Source organism: Squalius cephalus (genome assembly GCF_949319135.1).
Source record: "Squalius cephalus genome assembly, chromosome: 6".
NCBI classification, from domain to species: domain Eukaryota; kingdom Metazoa; phylum Chordata; class Actinopteri; order Cypriniformes; family Leuciscidae; genus Squalius; species Squalius cephalus.
Window position 1 is genome coordinate 16036730 of NC_137127.1, and position 23659 is coordinate 16060388.

Consider the following 23659-nt stretch of genomic DNA (forward strand, 5'->3'; position numbering starts at 1 on the left):
CTGGTTTAAACATCATTTGAACAATGAGAATTACATTCAGGCGAGTATAAATGTGATTTTGGAACGTCGTTTACCACAGGTTTGTTCGAATTCATCATTCTAAATCTTACCTTTCAATATATTTCTACAGTCAGACATTCACAGACCACCACTAGCAGGCCTATACTGCTTAGTGGTGGTCTGTGAAGGTCTGACTGTAGAACAATATTGATCCACGTAACAAAATAATAAATTAATTTAAAGCCCAAAGCCTTAATGCATCATTCTATCGACATATAATCAATTATGTAGGCAATACGTTTCAATTTTTAAATAGATAGCCCAATACCTTCCTGAAATCATTGAATAATTTGCACACTGGTTTAATTATATTTTTGCTAATACGCTCCCACAAACTAGATTAAAGTGTTTTGATAATTAATGACACCTTTTAATACTTCCGATCAAAAACCCAACAATGTCGCCTGTATTAGATAAACGAAGCCTATTGCAAGTTTTACACAAACATTCTGAATGGAGGGCCCCATTCCATCTAACTTTACTTATCTGTGTAGATAACCACCATCCTCACTTCGTTATGACAAAGTTTTCACGTGTTCATCCAACACTTTTCAACACACATTTTTATCATCGATATTTGAGCAACAATATTTCCTCTGTGCTCCTGTAGCGTGCGCGCGCCATAAACATGCCAGGGTAATTAAAAATGATTGGTAAGAATTTTTTATTTCTGATGATGATTGGTTATTAATACGGAAGGATCCGCATTTAATCCTGCCCCCATTTTGCTGTTTTTCAAGCCCTTTTTTATGGTGATTATATTTAAATATCAATAGCCTACTGATTATTGGTCAATTTACTAATAAGCTTTCCGCATCTTACTTTTACTTTTACTTTCCAATGTAGTTTCAAACAAACAATTATTCTCTCCTAGAGAATATTATCCCCCCATCCCCCTATAGATAGATAGATAGATAGATAGATAGATAGATAGATAGATATGGATTATCATATGTCAGTTAGTGTGTCAGTTATTTCACCCTGAGAATGTTGCTTTTCTCAGCAGTATTACAAGTTTCATGGTTGAGAACCCACTGAACTCCAGCATGAGGAAAGACAAATAACATAAGACAGGGAGAAATATTCCCTGGGCCCAGGTGCAGCGGTCAGGAGACCTAGAACATAACAGCACTGCCAAGGCAATCAGAAACACAAACTCATCCAGCTGTCCACCCCTCTAAAACAGGTTCTTTAGAAGAGACATTTATTTCAACAGCAGAATGCATGCCAGAAATGAATAATTTACAGCAGCATTTTCATGTCTTTGTCCCCCATTTCCAGTTCAAGAAAGTCCCTGCGAAAGTCTAAGCAAGGCCGGTGTCCTTTTCTGCCCAAGGTCCATCCAAACAGAGCTGACCAATCGAGTTCATACTTTTAAGTTTTGCATTTGAAATCCTTTAGTTTACAGCGGTTTCCTGTTGGTTATATATTTAGCTACAATGGGAGAGAGTTTATCAGGCAGAAGTTATGCCTGTAGATAACACCATCTGTCATGAATAGCAGAATATGTTTAAGCACCACCTGGAATCCAACGCCAGACAAATCACTCATTAACAAGAACAGCTACTGTAAACGAGTATAGAAGTGAGTGGTGCTGTAAATTCACATGCAGTTTGTACACAGTGGCATATATTTTGGACCATTTTTTCATAGTCTATAAGTTCACAGCTACATTCAGATACATGTGTGCTGTGCGCATGGCCTCAACATAAACGTCTTGCTAAAATTAATTCGGTGAGATGTGAAAGTAGGACTTCTCAAGGAGTCCAGGAGCCTTGTCCCATGCTGTGTTCTGTCTCTGATCTCAGCAGTTTTAGGAACACAGCTGTCCTTTCCTCAGCTGAGGGACAGACGCAGTATATTATATAACAGTTGTACATTTGTCCTCCCTTGCCCTTTCATATTTAAAGTCAACATAAAATCAAAATCAACTATTTACTTCTGATTTACTTAATCTTAATCAGTCCATAAATTGTTCCAAAGAAAATAAAATTTGTTTTTGTTATCTCTCATCAAAATGCATCTCTAAGGCATGCACACACACACACACACACACACACACACGAAGAGTTCAGATGCAAAAGCCTCTAAGTGCCATCTGAAATTTTCTTCTAGAATGATCATTTTTATAAAGCTTGTATGTTAAATAATTTCACTTAAATGACAATTAATAGGTAATTTGCATTGCCATTTAAGTAAAATTACTAAACTTAAATATACAAGCTTGATAAAAAATTTCTAGAAGAAAATTTCAGATGGCTTTTGCATCTGAACTCTTCTATATATATATATATATATTATATATATTTATATATATATTTTATATATATATAAAATATATATATATATATATATATATATATAAAATAAAGTCTAATAAATAATGTTTTAATAATATACATATACATGCATAGATACATACACAATATGCAATTCATACTTAAATTAAAATATTATTTTTTAGAGACTTATTTGAACAACATTACAAAAATTTTATTTCAATCCTAAAGTGAGGCAATTGAAAAAATTATGCCATAAATTGGTCCAGTCTTATGCTTTTGTCACATGAAAAAATGTCAAGTTTTGATGAGAGTTTACAAAAACAATGTTTTATTTTTACTTGGAATATCTTATGGACTACAGTATATATATATTATATATAGTAGGGAACACCTACTTTTCATTATTTAATTAATTCCCTGGGAATAAAATTCATAAAAAAATATGCCGTTTCATTCAGAAATGTCACATTATAGTAGCAAATGGGTCGCGGACATAATGACCATGTTGACTTCAAATATGGGCTTGAGTGTCACATAAAAAGAATGGATTTTAAAAATTTAAATCTAAACCTGTATTTCTTTAGCAGTTACAAAGGCCATCAATAAAACAATAATACAGTTATGCAATCAAAAGAATTATTCTTCAGCTGAAAACACATCCTACATACTCTCCATAGCGGTAGTGTGGATTGGTCTTTTGTAAATTATTTGTGTTTGTCTTTTCTAAATGTAGTGAAAACCAATAGTCCCAAAATATGTGCAACAAACATGACAAAAATGATCATAATGGCAGTATATGATAAATGCCACCATATTTCACATACTCAACCACAATGGTTTTATATAAACGTGAATGTGAACATAGATAAAATCAAGTCAACAAATAACTAAGGAGAAAAGGTTAGTGAAGAGGGTTTGTGTACCCTAACAATGCAGTGGTTTACAACGAGGACAACAAATAATAAAATAAAACTATTATGTAATATTTTAGATATACTCTGGCACAGTACAAAATTAAATATTAATCTAAAAAAATAGCAGAAAAGATTTTTGTCGTTTTTCTTGTCAGGAAGAGCTTATTCAGAGGAACAACACCACCCCATTAATGGATTTGCTGAGGCATTGCTTTTGCAGCAGATGAAAATAGAAAATGCGCGGAGGAAGATAGAAAAAGGGGGGAAAAGAAGAGTAAACCATAACGAAGCAATACCTTAATTAATGGATATGTACATGTACATAAACAGAAGGGCCTACATTTCTGATACAAAGATATACAGTATATGTTAAGGTCAACACACTCTATACACATAATATTACTGACAAGTTCATTACCCAGAATGCACTGGGATTGTGCTTTAGCTAAATGGAGGTTAAACAGGGGTCTTTCAGCATCCATGTTTTGTCCCTCATAAAATGAAACAGGTTTTTTATACAGACTGAAACCTGTCTCACAGTATATTCTTGTCATATTTACAGGTAGTTCAGTAACTGTTAGCATCACATTACATCTTCTCAGGGTTTCAGTCTCAATACGTACTGTAGGCGTGAATGAAGATGTGCTCTGGTTCACAAGTAAATCTCTCTCGCACACACAATACAGGAAGTGGAATTCCGCCCTTCCTGTCTTCAGTCTCAGCGTTATGTCTGTGGAACAGTAGAAGTCTGTTGGATCTCCTTTTTATTTGGCGTCCAGGTCACACACTGCGGGGTACCCGCTGCATCTCGTGGGTCCTGCGGTTGCGTCCTTTCTTGTTTTCCTGTAGCAGCTTCCACTTACTGGCGTGTGATTGGCTGGAGTGGAGGAGCTGGCTCGAGTGTGATTGGCTCCCGTGCATGAGATTAGCTTTCTGCCTGCGCTGTTTCCGTTCTCTCTTCCAAACCTGTTCGCAGAGCTGGTCGACGCTGTTCGGGCTCGGAGGGTTGATGAGGGAGAGGAAGTCGCGGTACCACATCTTGCCCTTGGCCGGATCGGTGCTGTCCGGCGTGTCTCGGTGCAGGAGATCGTCCAGGTGTTCTGAGGGAATGACGTTGAGGGTGAGGCGGAGGAGGGTCTGGATGAAGCCGTGCTCGACAGCGTGGCAGTAATACACACCCGAATCCTTCTGATGGAGGGTTCGGATCAACAGACCCTGTTCTGTGCCCAACACCCGCTCATCGGACTTTATCTAAAACACACACACAGACATATGGATCAAATCACATGCTGAGTACTGTAAACATTATTGACAACAACAGTTTCAGAATTTTTGGCTGCATTCACCCCATAAACCAAAGTGATTCAATTTTGTAGTCTAATATGATTGTTTTTATGTTAAAAATAAAATTTTAAAAGTTAAAAGAATAAAAAAGTATAAAAAGTATTTTATATATGTACTGTATATATATATATAAAAAAATCTTTTTACACTTTTATGTTTATTTATATTATAAAAGTATAAACAAATATTTTATATATGTATATAACATTGCAAAACTCAAATTTATGTCTGGACGTCCATGCTGGAAATTGAAAATGTCAGATTTAGTGTGTTTTTTTGTTCAGACATACAAATTTGTCATATGACATTGGTCATATGTTTTTGTTGGTAATATATGTTTGGCATAATATTGGTCAGATATCTTGGTTGGTAAATAAATAACCAACCATGAATCAAACCAGCACATCTGTAACATTAATCATGTGAACTCTTCCACAAGGTCAGATGTTCTTGCTCCCAGTAAAGCACATGATGCTATTTTTATCATTATCAAATCACGCTGGAGATCATGACCATCGGGCTTGTGCTGCTATCATTTAAGTAAAAGAGGGAAAAACTTAAATTGTTAAGCTGAAAATATGTAATAGAAAATAGAAGCGTTTTTCCTTGTGGTCTCATACTTTTACTTGTGGACTCAACCGTTTACACAACACAACATACCTCTTGTTTGCGGTCCTCTCCGTGTCTCTGAAACTGCCAGTAAATAAGGGCTCGCTGAGATTTAGGACTGCACTCCAGAAAAGAGCTGCTGTTCTCAACCCCATATACCACCCTATCCAGCAAATCTCTCTCGCCATCTGCCTCATCTGCTCAGATAGATGAGGAAACAACACAGAAACACAGAAAGAAGTGAGAAATCTTGATTCTGAGACAGGACAGACAGGACATCCTGCAGTGAGAATACAAACTGATAGTTCAGACCATATGCTATATCACACTACAAAATCACACCCAGCATGTCTGTATCACAGCGTTATATCTCTCAGTGTGTTTCTAGTCCAAGCGCGCGCGCGAGAGAGAGAGAGAGAGAGAGAGAGAGAGAGAGAGAGAGAGAGACTATTCGAGAGAATCACTTGTTGTGTTAAGTGGCATCTATTCCTCTGCCTTTAATTTTCTTCTACCATTATTTTAAGTTTGGACTATGAAATGTCAGATTGCAGTGCTGTGGGTTAGTGGTGTCACTGTAATGAGGTGTGTTATACCAGAACTCCGACACAGGAAATCTGTGTGTGGTCTACCATTCAAGAGTTTGGGCTCTGTAGATTTTTTTATTTTATTTTAAAAAGAAACGAATACCTTTATTCAACAAGAGTTAAAAAGTGACAGTAATGATATTTACACAATATATACATTAAGGTTTACAAAGATTTTACATTACAAACATTCAGAAATCATACAGACCCCAAACTTTTGAACGCTATAGCGTATATCTGCGTGGATGTACATAAGTGCACGTTCTAAAGCCTGTATTTTTGCAACAGCTGTGAAACGTTTCTCAGCAGTTAGACATGTGTCATTAACGTAGTGGTATTGACTTTTTAGGCCTCGTTTCATTTCAAAAGCTTTAATTAAACACAAACCTGGAATGCACGTCACATATGCAAGGCTTTTATTAAAACACTGTTATGCACAGTTACAATTATCTCCTCTGCCTTTTTCTAAATTTTCGTTACCCCCGCACATCCTGAGTTTTATTTTAAAAGTATGACGCCCTGTTAATGTGCCCTGACTGCCTTCTAGCTCGCATGTTATCATCAAGTATTAAGGCTATGTTTTTGGATCAACATCCTTGTTTGTCCTGGACCAACAATACCTATCAACAAATCAGATTTTCTTTTGTGTTTTTTTAGGATAGAATTTTCTAGGATATAATTAGGGCTATTGTTTGATATAAATGCTATTCCAAAACCAACAAATGATGTTGGGGAAATGTCATTCATGACTGGCAAACAGAAGGTTGTTGGTTTGAGCCCCATACGAAGTGAGACATGAGCCATCAACATTGTGACCTTGAGCAAGTGAATTGTCCCTGTTATAGGTGTTTTGGCACTTTGTATTAAATCATTTGCTAAATGACTAGCTAGTAGCCTACACAAGAGTTTGGGGTCTATGCGATTTTTTTATGTGTTTGAAAGAAGACTCTTATGCTCACCAAGGCTTGTTATAAAGTACTGTAAAAACTAATAATATGTAAAAATAATATGTAAGCAATAAGGTACAAGAGGCTGTACTGTATCCTATGAAGTAAAATCACTAAAATCCTTCCTTCCGCTTGAAATAAATAGTCCCTGACAGTGAACAACAACATAAGTTACATTATTTCACCATTAGATGGCGGCAAAGACTGTCTTTATGAGTGAGTCTGTCAGTAGAGAAGACTTTTATATTGAAAGGACTGACACTTGTGAACACAGAGAAGAAATACTCAAATGACTAGGGCACGGGGAAACCAATTAAAAGGACAATATATCATAGCAGACATTCAAACTGATTATTTATTACGAAGATAGGACTGACCTGAAGGAAAGTGCTATATTTACTGTAAATGCAGGTGCACTCGCTTACTCGATCTCTCACAATACTCTATATATAAGCTTCAATGAACAATTTCAATGAGAACAAACATATGTACACGTTGCTAAGAGTGGTTGCTAGGGGTGTTGTGTAGTGATAGATAGAACTGTTGGGTGAAACTGTCATAGCTGTGTTTTATCGTGAATAAAACACACCTATTGACCAATCAGAATCAAGGACTGGAACTAACCGCTTTATAATGTGAGATATAACATAACTTTAAAAAAAATAACAGTTAATTTAATATTGGTAAATATTATTAAAATAATAATATATATATATATATATAATATATAGATAGATAGATAGATAGATAGATAGATAAACATACAATATATATATATATATATATATATATATATTTTGATGAATAGAAATTTCAAGAAAACAGCATTTGTTTGAAAAAGATACCTTTTGTAACAGTATAAATGCATTTACTGTCCCTTTTAATGCATTCTTTGTAAATAATAGTTAATATTATTACATTTTACTAATCCCAAATTTTAAACGGTACTGTATATAAATCTAGTTATCAAGCAGAGACCTAGAATAAAGTTCTAGATTGCATAGGTTTAGATTTGTGATTGTTAACCTACAGTAACAGTGTGTTGTTGGGACACATTATAAACACGATCTGACATTTGCTGGTATTTACCATGGTGTTGCAGATCTGAACACTGAGTCAGAGGGTCTCCGTTCCTGATATCCTGACGCCTCGTTCTCCTGCAAGCATACATCACACAGCAGAGAATTAGAGAGGCCAGGTGAGTGTGAGCGCACTGAAACTCACATATCCACTCCCACACACATCTGTCTCGCAGAAAAGCTCTCACTTTGTTATGCTCAAAGTAAATCAAACACAGCTCTACATGAGCATAAGTGTGTCTGAAATGGAACCTGTTTTAGCTCTGTGCTGTTTAGTCTTTAGCCTTATGAAAAGAGGTATCATGCAATATATGTCCTGAGACGTCTTGTACTGAATGTACCTTTGAGGCAACTCGGTAATGCTGGCAATATGTGAGGCATTTTCAGCACCAGTAGTGCACAAAGAACTTCTCAGAGAACCTCGTCCACAAACATATTACTTGCTACTGCAACATGACATGGGCCGTAAATGACTTGCTACTGCAACATGACATGGGCCGTAAATGTGAGACCCGTATTGTTCTTGTTTTGGAAATTGAAGATAAAATATTAAGTAGGGGGTGTGCTTGCTTTTGACGGCCCAAAGGAGATGAGTTTCTACAATGGACAGCTGGGAAGTCCAATGAGGCTTTGATGGACACCTCAAAAAAGTTCAAGAAGTCAAATATGAAGTGATATGTATTGTGAAAAGTGCTTTCAAAACTTCTAATGTTCTATATTTGGTTAATTGGGAAGTATATACTGGTACAATTTAGGTTAATTTTACCCAAAAAAGGGAAATTTTTTTAAAAATAAAACCAGTATAAATAAAATTGTATATAAATATTAATAAAATAATTCTGCTGTTAAAGTTCTATATTAAAAATACAGTAAGAATCACAAATATAGTGCATGCAACATGTGTGCTAAGACATTCAATAGCTTTGTGAGAGAAACAGATAGAAATTCAAGTCAGTATTTGCTGAGAAACTTCTTATATTTTAATAAAAAATCTGAAACTGTATTGGTTTGTTCCATCCACAAACCTATTATATGGCTTAAGAAGACTTTTTTGGTATTTCTTATGTACTTTTTTGTGCCAGTCCCTAGTCAAGATATTTAATTTTATTTATGTATAGACTATGCAGCTCGGACATTACTAAAAATCTCCTTTTGTGTTCCATGGAAGAAAGACAATCATATAGGTTTGGAAATGATATGAGGGTGAGTAAATGATGACAGAATTTTCATTCTGGTGTTCATTTTTGTGTCAACTACGTGTTGTTATTGTTAACTAAAACTGTTTTAAAAAATGGTTGTCGTTAATTTATTTAATTTTAATTCATTTAAAAATGTATTTTAAATGAATTAATTTAATAAATTAATACAAATATTAGATTAAAAAAAAATAATAATAAAAAAAAAATAAAAAAAAATAATAATATATATATATATATGTTTCCTTGCCAATGAATTGAAATAAAAATCAATTTTATTTATTTTTACCAACACTATTGAAAAAGACAAAAATCACATAAAACTATTAAAACCTAAAATAAAATGAAAATGAAAACTAAAACCCCAAACAAAAAGCTAATTCAAAATATTAATAAATACTAAAATAGTAAATAAATATTACTAAAATAACACTGCCAAATACTCTGTTGTGTTGCATGTTGTGCTTTGAGATGCAGCCTAAACATAGCATGTCATTACTAAAACCTAATTTAAACTAAATGTTAACTAAAACAACTTAATTGAGACAAAAAACAGTAGCTTTTGGTATAAAGTATATTAGCAATCTGAAAGGAATTCAGATGCTCATTGTAAAAAAAAAAAAAACAACAGCACAAAACTCAGTGGAAAGGAGCATCTTTTAATCTTAGGTCAACTTTGTAGTGTTTCTGTGTTCGTCACTGTACCTCTTAGCAGTTGGGAAGTATCGGGAACATTGTGAGCCGTCCCAGGCACAGTAAGGATCACGTGCCAGACAGCACTCGGCGCAGGCCTTCCCGTACACGTCACAGCGATGCAGAGGCATCTGAGAAACCCCAATGGTGGATCCAAGATAGAGTTGTTGCTGTAAAGATAGAGTAAAGCGATTGAGACATCCCTGAAACAATGACGGCAAAGTTTTTATGGTCTGTGCTGGTGTGATAGCTGAGGATTCACTGAGGATACGGGAACGTTCTCTGGGCTTGTACGCAGGTTTTTAATAATGTATCGCTTCAGATAACCTCTCAGTGTCTGTTTGATTATTCACACCGTCTAAAGGAGAGCTCACGCTGCAGTCCTGAGTGTAAAAAAACAGCTGGTGTGAGTGACAGTGTGTGTATGTGTGGCCTCTAATGGCAATACCTCATGTTGTCGTGTTCTGTGAGTGACTGTGACAGCAGACCCTGTTCTGCGTAATGTTGATTGAAGCCAAGCAACGTGTGTCTATGTGACCCAGCCTAAGACTGAAAGCTGTGTTGGGGTTTTTTGGTACATGATAAATCTGGTTGGTCTATATCATCTCTGCCAACAAAATGCAGTGTGGCGTGGCAATTTTCCTACAAAACACCCAGTGCTATCTTAGCTGATCAGTTCACTCTTTAAAAAAAAAAAAAAAAAAAAAAAAAAAAAAAACATGCAAAGCTATAGTTCTGCTCTCTGGAGGTCACCTGACCTAGTGGGTCTTAATATGTGAGTAAATGGTTTCCATGCATAAATCATGATCTATCAAACATTTTGTTCAATCAATCAATCAATCAATCAATCAATCAATCAATCAATCAATCAATCAATCAATCAATCAATCAATCAATCAATCTCTCTATCTATCAATCAATCAATCAATCAATCTATCAACCTATCAACCTATCAATCTATCAATCAATCAATCAATCAATCAATCAACCAACCAATCAACCAATCTATCTATCTATCTATCTATCTATCTATCTATCTATCTATCTATCTATCTATCTATCTATCTATCTATCTATCTATCTATCTATCTATCTATCTATCTATCTATCTATCTAATCTATCTATCTATCTATCTATCTATCTATCTATCTATCTATCTATCTATCTATCTATCTACATCCATCCATCCATCTATCTATGTGCACCTGTGTACTATAAAGTATTAGGCCTGTTTAGGCTATTTTAGATTCACTCTGTTCCCTGCACTTCACCTATCAAACCAATTATGTTGCTCAGTCTTGCCTAATAGAATCATGTTCAATGCCGCCACTTATAAAGAGCTGCTTTCACCACCTTTATTGCATTAAGGGATGAGTTGATTGAAGTTCTAATAATACATACCTGCTTTGTGGAGAGTTCCATGGCAGTAATGGCTGTTGGTTCCTGTAAAAAGATGTTGTTTTTTATGTACTTCATATTGTTTATCACCAAATTATTACAAAATATTTCTCAGTATGAACAAGGGGAAAATTGATAAAAGTCTATAAATAGTGCCTTTGGAGTGTGTTGGTGGGGAAACGGTACAGCGTAGAATGTACAGTATTTTGTTTTCTAGGAAAAACAATACTAATATTAAACCTATTAGAAATAAATCTGTATAAAAGACTTACTCTGAACACAGTCATCTCTTCCAACAGGACTTCCTCAAGGTCATGCCATGTTCCTCTAGGGATGGAAACCACCTTAAGAACTGTGCCCATGTCTATGGTTGAAAAATAACATGATTAACTTGTGTTTTACATAAAGCACATGCTGAAAAAAATCATATAAATCACATTATTTAAAAAACTACACACCAGTGCCGATAAACATGACATCATACTGGCCGTCCTCTGCCTCGACCCTGTCCACCACTATCTGAGTAAACTGGTAGTCAACATCAGTTTTGATTATGATTGGACGGTTATTGATGGGGAACACTGGGTTGTACATGGCCGGATGGCTTCTGGCAAATGTGACAACGTCGTCAGGAAAGTCCTTTGTTGATTCAAAACCATCAAACGTTTTGCTGGGGCACTGTCAGCATCCAGGAGAACGTGTGTTAAAATCATAGCAGGCAATTCACTTTCATTTGAAAAGTAAATTGTACAAAGGTATCTGCACTGATTAGCCGTCTTACCGTGCCAGGTCTTGGGTACGGCACTCTACCCAAAAATGGTACCCATTGGTAGTTGGGTCCATCTCGGTGGGCATACGGGCCCAGAAACACCCTCCTGATATCTGCCATACTGTACATGCATACCGCTGAGCCCTTAAAGATGTTACTGTAAACCCGAGAAACAGTAAATATGAGTTTTTTTCACAGGTTCACCTTTAGAGACTTAAGACACAATTATCAAGCTTTGAATATAAAAAGACAGAATAAGCAGACAGGCTTGGTGGGAAATGGGAATTTGGTGCAAATTGGATGTTTTAATACCTGGATGTTGTAAATACAGCATAGATAATAGGGTTTTTCGGATCCTTGGAGCTCATGAGAAAAACATCCTCTGGACACAATCAAATACAATATCAGTGAGGCAACTGTGAGTGGTCGAAGTAGGGCCGAAGAGCAAAGGATGAAGGTATTGTCATAGCGTGGGTAACTTACGTAGTTCATCAAAGTGTGTGTCGATGCCGTTCAGGCCAGGAACGGAACAGATTAAACGGGCCTTCAGGAAAGTGGTCCATTTGTTCACCAAACTCCTGTGGCCCCCAAAGTCGTTCTGTCAAAAACAAATTAAAACCAACTTGTAACAAACATATTTCATGTTTTGTTTTTTACATTTTCTGAGTAAAATGTGAGTGTTGCTTGTCCATGCAAAACTTAAGGTCATGATGCTATAGGCAGGGATGCTTGAGATTTAAATTTAAGGAAGTCAAATTAGGAAATTCAAAGAAATGCATATAATACATATAAGTGAATTTTGACTTGACAACTGCATTTAAACATTTAAAAAGTCTTAAAGATTTATAGAATAGTGTAGATTTTTCAGAATAACATCTGTCCAATTTCTTAGTCACCTTTAGACATTCTACTAACTATAAGTAACTTAGCAATTACATGTCAACTACCAGTCATTAGAGTATTAGTAGCCTGTCTGCTTAATATCTGCTAACACTTTATTTTAATGCTCCCCAAAAGTCTACTAATACTTAATACTCTAAAGAGAGTTAGTTGACGTAGTTGCAAATTAATTAAAGCTAGCTGACATGTTGTTGTAGACAGTATACTACTAATCTAATGACTGGTAGTTGACAAGTAATTGCAAAATGACTTATAGTAGAATGTCTAAAGTGGACTACCAAAATAAAGTGTAACCTTTCATTCATTTCAGGAGCACAAACAAAAATGGCCATAACATTTCCTTAGCAGGGGCAACTATCAGCACGACTAAAACATCAGCAAAATATCTCAATTTCTATTAAAATGTGATTAAAGTGTTCATGAATTTCATTTCATAATGCAAGATTTTTACATCAAAAACTGTCATCATTTAGAAATAAAAGTCCCTGTGGCTCTTTTCAACAATTGCAAAACTTTTACAACATTTTTACCATTACAGCTGCTGAGATTATCTAATTGTGGAAAGTGTTGATTACAGCATTCTACTGAGACATTCACATGATAAAAAATAAACAGCCAGCCTTGCGCTAATGTATTAACTTCTATTACATAATAAAGAGGGGCAAGAACAAAACAAGTCATTTTGGCAGCTTGGTTTAAAAAGAAATGCATTTAAACCAACGAGGTGTGTGCATGTGCATTTACACACACGTTTTACACCAAAAACCTGGCAGTTGGCATTTGAAACACATGAGCAATATAAACAGTCTCCCTTGCTTTGGATTGATCAGCTCTAATTAGCATGGCTGGAAAATGCATTGCATTAACTAAACATTCACTCTGCATAATGAGACAATTGTCTGCGACGGTGAAGGGAGGATTCCAGTCATACCGGAATACCGAGCGAGCTGTAATTGAGAACACCTTTCTACCGCTTCAAGCGGTAGACTCGCACTTGAGCTGAGCGAGTCTGCCAAAGTCTCACATTTTCTCCACAGAGGAGTCTTTGTTTTCTTGCCTGACGGCTCCTGTGACATTTTAGGCATCTCTTAAGTTTCACGGTGGGGGGTAAAAAGCAAGGCCGCAAAACAGCAGAGTTGAAGCCTAATGCAAAAACACTGGCTCTGGCCATCCTGTTACCTGTCTCGACACTATGAGAAGAAGAGGAATGGAGAAAAGGTTTGTGTGTATGCGTTATCACAGCAAAGACAAATCAAATAGGAGATCTTGTTAATATTTTAATCATCTTTCCTAGATAATGAAATTAAAAGGAAGCAGTCTTCTGTTTCTTACATTATTCTCTTGAGAATAAGACTTGTGCTCAAATCCACCAAGATAGTGTAACAAAGTGTGCAATCAAAATGTCAAAGATTTCAATGGGGAAATCTTCCTAGATCGAATTATTGGAGCTATGCTAGCCGCATTCATTCTCTATACTCATACTGTTTGCTATTATTTGTGTCTATTTTTATTTTAGAAAAAACATCTGGGCAACCCATGGGCACTGAAAAAAACAAATGCCGGCGGTGACATTATTGCTAAATGACATAACTTTGCGTAATATTTTCAAAGTGCCTAGTGAGTGGTGCTTAAAGCAAGTTAGGCTTTATCAAATGAACGCAAATATGGCAACGTTTTATTACGTTAGTTGTTGTACGTATCAGCAGTTCTTAAATGAAATGTCCAGTGAGTGGCACTGAAGGGTTAATTCTCTATCAGGTTTGAAAATAAGGTCACTAAACTAAACCAAATGTGAGGCAAAAAAAACCCACATTTGCTGAAGCAACCATGTTTTGAAGCAAAGCATGCCATTTTAGCTTGCTTTTACAGTGCAAGTCTCTGATCTCTATTGCCGTAACTCCTGTTTTATGGGACGTTATTAGCTTACAAATCATGTACTTTGGGAAAAGTGTTTTGAGGTCTTAATATAGTATTGCGTATGGAACCGCACGAACATAAGTCTTTATTGATAGATGATCTGCCCCTGTAACCATAATTTGTGTGAAAAGGAATAAAAGTATTTTGTGGTTTACTGCCATATAGTTCATTTCAGCTGGAAACTTCAGTGAATTGTAGGTTTATGTATTTTTGCGAAAATGTAGGTAGAGGGATTTGTAGGTAGAGGCGTTTTTCCAATGAGCCTAGGGTGGATCTGGGGCAAAGTTGAAACAGAACTGATAATTCCAGTCTTCTAAGATATACAAGGAAGCAGATCTCACCCCCCATTGACTACCATAGTATTTTTTTTTTCCTACTATGGTAGTCAATGGGGGGCGAGATCTGCTTGGTTACAAACATTCTTCCAAATATCTTCCTTTAAACTACAGCAGAACAAAGAAATTAATTCAGGTTGAGTAAATGATGACAGAATTTTCATTTTGGGGTGAACTATCCCTTTAATAACATGTTTTTACTCCAAACTCTCTTCATAACATCAGTCGAGTGTTTGAAATAACTTCCTTTTTTTTGAGCTAATGTAGCTTCGTATCAAAAAATGAGGCTGACAATATATTATTTTGAAGAGTCTGTGTACCTTGCACAGCTGTCCGATTCTGGCGTGTGTGGCTTTGCTAATTTGCTCCCCATCAATGGCGTTCTCTCTGAAGAACAGATAGATCTTGTCATCTTCAGGGTTGTCACTCTCTGGGATGAGATACACGCTGACAAATCTAGGATCTGGATGGACAACAAACAACGCATTAACACTTAAGTATAAAAATACATAATACAGCAAAAATAATTTATCCAAAATTAGTATAGACAAATGAACAAGAGATTATTCACATTGCAATTTAAATTTGATTGTTTATACTGTATAGGTGAATGAATCTGACTCTTCAAATCTACTAAATTTGCACTGTGTGTGTGTGTGTGTGTGTGTGTGTAGGCGCGTCTTAGTGAGATGTTAAACTTCTGTAGGCTCTATTTACAGTGTTGTGGGCCCCAGCTTTTCACAGCCTGTTTTTCATGAGTATTCAGGGTTATTGCTTTATTCACAGAGAACCAACAGCCACATCACATACTGTAAGCTCACATCACCAGCACTGTGGCACTAACTCACAGTGACATAGACAGTCAGCTCACCACATCTACAGCAGCACACACACACACACACACACACACACACACACACGCGGGCGCTACTTTGACGCAAAACATGTTCACTGGAGGCAAAGGCATTCATTTACTCTAATTCAGTAAAAAAAAAAAAAAAAAAAAGAAGTATGAGGAAATGAATGACACTATTTGGTATATAATCCTAATTCCATCAGATTTGCACAAACACACATACATGTTAGCACACAAGCTGTGAGGTCATGACATTTTTTTTTTTCAGATAGAGATTAAAAATCCAGTTTTTCTAAGTTAAAGAATTCTCTGTTTCTCTCACATATAAAACTGCACATTTGTGTGGGTAGTTCATACAAAACATGACCATAAAATATTATTTTTATCAAGATGTTGTGATAAAATTATATAAATGCCCTGTATATAGGGGGTTAACCATTCCTTTAAAGTTTTTATGTTTAATTAAATTTTTTGGAATTTGGATTTGACCTCAGAGTAAAAATAAAACAGCGATTTGTAATGAAATTAAGTAAAAAATAAGAAATAAAATCACACTGTGATATAAAATAATATATAGAGATATAGATATATAGAGATATAGTCATATTATAGAGATATAAAGTAACTTTTTGCTGATTTATTTTATTTTATTTTTTACTCTGAGACTTTCACACTTTTTTATTTTCAATCTGACCATAAAACACTTATAAAAATGCTGTTTAAAATACAGTTTAAAAAAAAAAAGTTTAAATTGTAATATTTCACAATATTACTGCTTTTTCCTGTATTTTTCAAATAAATGCAGCCTTGGTGAGCATTGGAATCAAAAATATTAAATAATCTATTTAACGGTAGTGTATGTGTATCAAGTACATGTATTTGTTTGCATTCATTTTAAATACATAAAAAGTCATGAGTGCTGTGTGTAAATGTGTTTTTTGCATGTCTCACCATTGAGCCATCTGGAGTCGTGCTGCTCCGTTCTGATTGGATGGTGCTTGCCTAAAGTTCGGAAAATGGCAAAGTCCCGGCCCATGAAGTCTGCTGATGTCCCAGCATACAGTTCCCCATCTGATGATCAAAAACGCCAATTAAAACTCATATTCAGGAGGGTTAATGTGAGTTCAAAGTGGATGGCAAGAATAAAATATCAGGAGACGGAAGCGGGAGGATCTAGTTCAATCTGGGTTTTGTAAACTTTAATAACGGCTCAGGTGAGGATTCAAAGAGGTGTGACAGTCAACACGCAAAGGCAATTTCACGCTCAGGGATGGCGTGAGAGAATGGGACTGTGTGTGTGTGTGTGTCATAAGTGACCTTTAATCTGAGACGAGAGATTTAACAGTATAACGCTCTGTAGGTAGAGCACTAAACCAGAGGAACAGTCTGCACTGGTCATCTTTGAAGAGAGACAACTAATCAAGGGTGTTGAGTTTCAATTTAGAACACATGAACCAAAGCAAAACACACTCTGGATTATGTACTGCCACACACTAACACACACACACACACACACACACACACACACACACACACACACACACACACACACACACACACACACACACACACAATGAATGTTTATTCATTGTCGCTACAGTAACTAACCAAATCTTCTTTATGTTCTGTTTATAGTTAAATTCATTTCTCAACACTAACAACATATATTAGACCTCGTTAAACCACAAATAAAACCAAATGTACTATTTAAATTGAATTGTGTTAGCAACGATTTTTTATTAAACATTTTTATTTATTTACATTAGTAAGCTACACTGCGCCTGCTCATAGGCTACTTTTTTTTTTTTTTTTTAAAGAGACCCCCACAAAGATGAAATCATAATTCGAACCCTGATAGTAACCTATTACTTGCTTCATTTTATGGATCTGACACAAACATCTTTCAGAGGGGCAATGGGGTCATGTGACTATTTACACCACCCATGTTAAAAGTGAAGAACGTATCATTCCAATTTATAGTTTGAATAAAATACATCACCAACCCTTTTAAGACCCTTTAAATTAAATTTTGGTCGCAAATGTGACTTCAGTGTCCCGTCAAATTACCATACATTTAATACAGGATTACGGGATTACACTAAATTTAATAATATTAAGCAGAAAATCAAATTGCCTCACACACTCACCGATCAGCATGGAAGCAGTCAGCAGTTTGGGGTCATAGGGACTCTTTCCACGGCCATTCTCAAAGTTTGACGACCCTAGCCGAAAGATGTTGTCCTGGATAGAAACAAGCACACAATCAATCTTACGCAAATCCACAACGAAACATTCATCAGATTTCGCTCACATTTCATTGTTAAACACTTCTTGAAAGGCTGCTCAGTGATTCGCTAACAGGGAGGAGAAATTTTATGATTCATTTTATGGTCTTATCTGTGACTGCTAAATAATCAAAAGTCACATAGAATAGAACAGCTGATAAACTGTGAAAGATTAACTGATGTGATGAGTTTACCTCTGGGCGTTTGCCCACTTCCACATAAGCACAGACGGGATGGAAGGATCCTGTTCCACACACATACAAGTGCGTCTGGTTAAACGGCTGCAGAACCTTTATGAAGTTAGAGCACTCCTTCTGCAGAGAGAGAGAAAGAGTCAACATCAACATTGTGTTTAATGATCAGAAAACAGCATTTATATTGATATAGCCAATATTTTACCAACAGAAACTTCCAAAACAACGGTCTTGAACTTGACAGAGAGAAAAGCAAACTAAATCAGTGGTGCACCAGCATTTCTTGATTCACAGTCGTCACTGCGTTCTCAGATAAATAAACACATCCCATCTGTGTCAACAAATGGCAACAGACACAGACAGCTTATCGCCTACACACACACACACACACACACACACACACACACACACACACACACACGCGCGCATTTTATGGTTTATGTTTTTTATGTACACAAAACTTTTAGCATTTTTAGATTTTCAAAACCTTTAATTTAGTTTGATTTACAAGCTGTTTTTACAAAATAGCCAAGAAAAATTATAATTATATATATATATATATATATATATATATATATATATAAAGAGTTCAGATGCAAATCTGTGCCAAATAAGTGCCATCTGAAATTTTCTTCTAGAATGATAATTTTTATCAAGCTCGTACATTTAAGTTCAATAATTTCACTTTAATGGCAATGCAGATTACCTATTAATTGTCATTTAAGTGAAATTACGTAACTTAAATATACAAGCTTTATAAAAATTATCATTCTAGAAGAAAATTTCAGATGGCACTTATTCATTATATATTCATATATATAAAATAGCATAATAATACAAAAGAAGCATATTATATTTAAAAGGATTAATATATATATATATATATGTATATATATATACACTACCATTATATATATATATATATATATATATATATATATATATATATATATATATATATATATATATATATATATATATATATATATATACACTACCATTCAAAAGTTTGCTGTCAGTGAAAATGTAAAAAAAAAAAAAAAAAAAAAAATTCAAACAAATCAATACTTTAATCAGCAAGGATGCATTAAATGAATGAAAAGTGACACTAAAGACATTCATATTTTTTACACAATTTTTTTTTATTTCAAATAAATTATTTTGAACTCTATTTATCAAAGAATCCTGAAAAAAAAATACAGTTATTTTAAAATGTAAGAATTTTAAATTATTATTTTTTAATTTTGCTGTATTTTTGATCAAATAAATAGAGCCTTGGTGAGTATAACTGTCCTTCAAAAACATAAAAAAATTCTTACTGACCCTAAACTTTTTTCTGGTTGCAATCTAATTAGTGGAACATAGTTAATGTACTGACCTAAACCTGTGATTACTCTGCTAGGACACCTGTGTGATCTTGAGGGGAAATGACTTTCAAATGATCACCTTCAATATCATATAGCCCACACATAGGTTAATGTTGCATGACCATGTGTTTGTTACAATGTAATCTGTGGACTAAACCAATCATTTTTAGTCCTATAATACTGAATACGTCCTTTGTTTATTATGGCAAAAGGATGTAATATCTGTAAGCATCAAAATCCTGCTCTCTCACACATGCAGCAGAATTCCACACACAGCGGCACAGGCTCACAGCTGACCAACACACTCCCACAAAGCGCTTCATTAAAAGGAAAATATTACAACAGCTGAAATTGTTTTTCAGCAGAGTGTTTAGTGCATTTGCAGGGAAATCCTGTTATGGGCGTCCAGAGCTCCCCAGTGGCCTGTACTCTCAGGGATAGTGTGTGTGTGTGTGTGTGTGTGTGTGTGTGTGTGTGTGTGTGTGTGTGTGTGTGTGTGTGTGTGTGTGTGTGTGTGTGTGTGTGTGTGTGTGTGTGTGTGTACACAAATGTGTTTGTCAGCTTCACTGCAGCATCTGAGCTGGGATTTTGCCTATGGAAATGTGTGTGCGTGTGTTCAGAAGCTCCTCAGTTGTGTTAAAGCCACGTGTCTGAGCAAGCCTCATCTGGAACGGACTGAAGTGACTCATCTGATGTGGAAAAGGTTTAAAGAAAAGTATGACAACATATAATACGTGACTCAAAGATCTGGATTCTTCTTCTACTTCTTCCTATCTGTGATGAAATGTAATGCAATGAAATGAAATGTAATAAAATGAAATATAATATAAAAAGTAATTTAGTTATAAGTTATTTCAGAGTCCAGAGACAATTTGACCTAACATGCAGCATTGCCGCCAACAGAAATGGATGTTTCTGTGAAGACTTGTGTCTCATGATGAGCATTGATCTCACTCCTTTTTTGTTTCTTACAAATTGCGGCTTAGATCCTTCAACATAACCAGCAGTTTTCTGCCTTCCTCGTCCCTCAAAAGGGCCTGAAATTGACATTGTCCCACTTCACTTCAAACAAGCCTCAGTCAATCTGTCTCTTTTCACCGGGTCCCCTCAGTTCACATAAAAGCCATCTTTCAGTGAGTACCCTGCTATTCATCGAGACATGTTTACATCAAAATCTCACACAATGCATGTTATTGCAATTCAAATAAGCGCCATTGAGAACCAACCAACCTTATGGTCTCTTTATGATGCTAACAGGGCTGAGTGCTGCTTTCTATGGCTCTATATGTTCAAGGCAGCGCCTCGGGCAGGATCTGCATTGGAATTTATGAGAGCAAATGCTAGCTATGCCTGGAAAGTGTTTACACACCGTTGTCCCACAATTCAGTGATTTGTTTTTTTTTTATTCATTATTTCATTGACATCTGCTGAGCTGATCTTGTGGGAGAAACTTTTAACACTGTTTGTGAAAGCAAAAGATGGATGACAGACAAGCTCAGCTTTACCTTCTCAGAACGAGAGGTTCCTGTCAAAAGCAAACTAATCATGTTTTTTTTGTTTTTTTTTGGATCCATCTCAAACATTACATTTACTTTCAATAAAAAAGGGTATTTTGCTCTTTTGACATCTGATGTACTATGTAGACACTTAGCAAGTTTGCATTTATTTGACTAAAAATACAGTAAAGCAGATATACTGTGAAATATGATTACAATTTGAAATAAATGTTTTCTATTTTAATAGATTTTAAAATGTAATTGGGGGCCAAACATCAATGGTGCATAGGCACCTATTGTAATCGTTAGTGTTCTTATTATTCCGCTGCTTCTTCTTCCGCTCTGGAAATCTATGGCCGCCCATAGAACCGCTTGTGGGAAAGTTATGAAATTTGGCACACAAATAGAGGACAGTGTGATTTGTCACTATAGCAAATTTGGAGTCTCTAACTCAATCCATCTAGAGCTACCAACTGTCCAAAATTGCACTCACGTTTATGCTAATAACTAGCAATTACCATTTCGAAATTTTCCAATTCTTTCTTTTTCAAATTCCAAAGTTGATTTGTCAAACTGTTCTCGAGTAACACACAAACAAATTTGACGAAGAGTACACCAAAATGGACGTTAGGCTATATCTCAGCCAGTGATGCGCGGGTTGATCCAAAATGAGCGGGTGCCTGCGGTCACCCGCGGTTACCCGCGATTACGAGTCATCCAAAAATATTTTTAATGATATTCGGGTCAAATTTTAAAGGAGTGTCTTGCAACATGTTATCTACTACTAACATGTAGGCTACAAGTTCAAATAAAGTTTTGACAAAAGAGTTTTTATAAAAAGATAAACCTCGCATATTTCAGCCTTTAAATCATTTTTATAAAAAGAATGAGTCAAAAAACATTTACATTTACAATTTACATTTACTGACATTTACAATGCACATTAGCTTATCTTTTATTATTAATAGTAGAATTCGGTCCGATTTTCCTCGTTGCTATGCAACCATGCACTGCGCTCTCCACAACGACAAAGACGTTTTAAGAGCTAATGGATTTCCACCATCGAAAAACGCTTGCTGTAGCTCTGTTACTAGATTTATTTACGGAGAAGAAATAAAACACCTGTAGTTTGGGTGCACCCCCATCCGTCATGTTGACTCGCTGCGCCTGGAAAAAATTAGCGCGTCGCTTCAATTATTTTAAATAACGAACTTGAGCGCGCAAAAGACGCGATATGTGAACGGCCCTTGGCGAGCCACCTCCAATCAGGCCACGAGCTACTGGTAGCTTGCGAGCGACGTGTTGGAGAAGTGGGAAATCCTTATTTACCTTTTGAATGTTGAGCGTTATTAACTTTTGAATAAATGCTGACGCGGGACAAAATGCCCGATTTCCCAACACGTTGAACTGAGCAATGCCATTGTACCATTTTAATAGGCTACTTTTAAACGCATATAGCTCAGTAATGTCAGGTTTATGTATTTTCTGAGAGGGGGCGGAATTTTTGTTGGGAAAGTCGGGGGAGAGCCCCCCCGCACCCTTAGTTCCTACGTCTATGGCCCAATGATGCTATGATGAGCATTTACTACTTTTAGTAAATGCGGGTCAGGAAGCGGGTCGGGTACAATATTTTCTTTCTTTTTTTTGCGGTCAGAGTTGCGGGCGGGTTAATTGAAAACGTCAGTCGGGTGCGGGTTGTTTATACATTGACCCGCGCATTACTGATCTCAGCAATGCTTCTGACCAAACTTGGTTTGTGTAATGACAACCATGACCGGAGGCTACCTCAACAATTTCGGCACAGTGTCACCAAGTGGTCAGGAGATATCGAATAAAATGGCTCTTTTTGTTTATAACTTCTGAACGGTTTGGCAAAAAGTCACAAACATGACTTTAAGAACAGATTCTAGGGGTCAGTGGGAGGGTGGGAAATTATCATTATTACTATTTTTGGCAAAAGAAACACTGACTAAGATTAAAGTGCAAAATTATTGTGCATAATATGGCCCCTGTATTTTTATAGTTTCATCTTGTTTATATATCACACATACAGTAAAAAATGTACTAAAAAGAGAAATATATGAGAGATGAACCAGTGAAAAGTGGAATGCTGCAGACAAACAAGCAATTCAATACATCAGTGAAGTCTATCCGACAGATCTCAGGGTTGCGGAGGGGACAGAAGAGAGAGGAAAGAAGAAAAAAAAAAGCAAAAGAAAAGCACTTACCTGGACGTCCTTCCCAGCCCACTTGCATTCATCTCGTCGAGAAGGTGAAGAAGGCCAGGATATCTACCAGTCAGAGAGAGAGAGAAAGAGACAGAAAGTTAAAGGGGAAAGAATACAGGGACATCTTTTGTTGGAAGCTTCTAGTTGTATAATCTAACTCTATCTATTTTTTTTTTCCTTAAAGCTATGCTCTGGTTGTCTAACC

The 23659-nt window shown here is 35.9% G+C and overlaps 1 protein-coding gene across 1 annotated transcript in view; it reads right to left on the minus strand.

The window, feature by feature from the left end:
• Positions 1–3987: 3987 nt before the first annotated feature.
• Positions 3988–23659, minus strand: part of sema3ab (sema domain, immunoglobulin domain (Ig), short basic domain, secreted, (semaphorin) 3Ab) — a 102942-nt gene continuing 83270 nt past the window's right edge. Inside the window, exons 6-20 of the mRNA XM_079874281.1 lie at positions 23455–23517; positions 18364–18483; positions 18032–18125; positions 16836–16955; positions 15349–15491; positions 12360–12474; positions 12189–12258; positions 11889–12033; positions 11566–11785; positions 11380–11471; positions 11111–11152; positions 9721–9878; positions 7830–7897; positions 5261–5406; positions 3988–4507 (exon numbers count right to left, since the gene is read on the minus strand). Coding sequence (XP_079730407.1) covers positions 4037–4507; positions 5261–5406; positions 7830–7897; positions 9721–9878; positions 11111–11152; positions 11380–11471; positions 11566–11785; positions 11889–12033; positions 12189–12258; positions 12360–12474; positions 15349–15491; positions 16836–16955; positions 18032–18125; positions 18364–18483; positions 23455–23517 — 2067 coding nt within the window. The 3' untranslated portion in view covers positions 3988–4036. The remainder of the gene's footprint in view (positions 4508–5260; positions 5407–7829; positions 7898–9720; positions 9879–11110; positions 11153–11379; positions 11472–11565; positions 11786–11888; positions 12034–12188; positions 12259–12359; positions 12475–15348; positions 15492–16835; positions 16956–18031; positions 18126–18363; positions 18484–23454; positions 23518–23659) is intronic.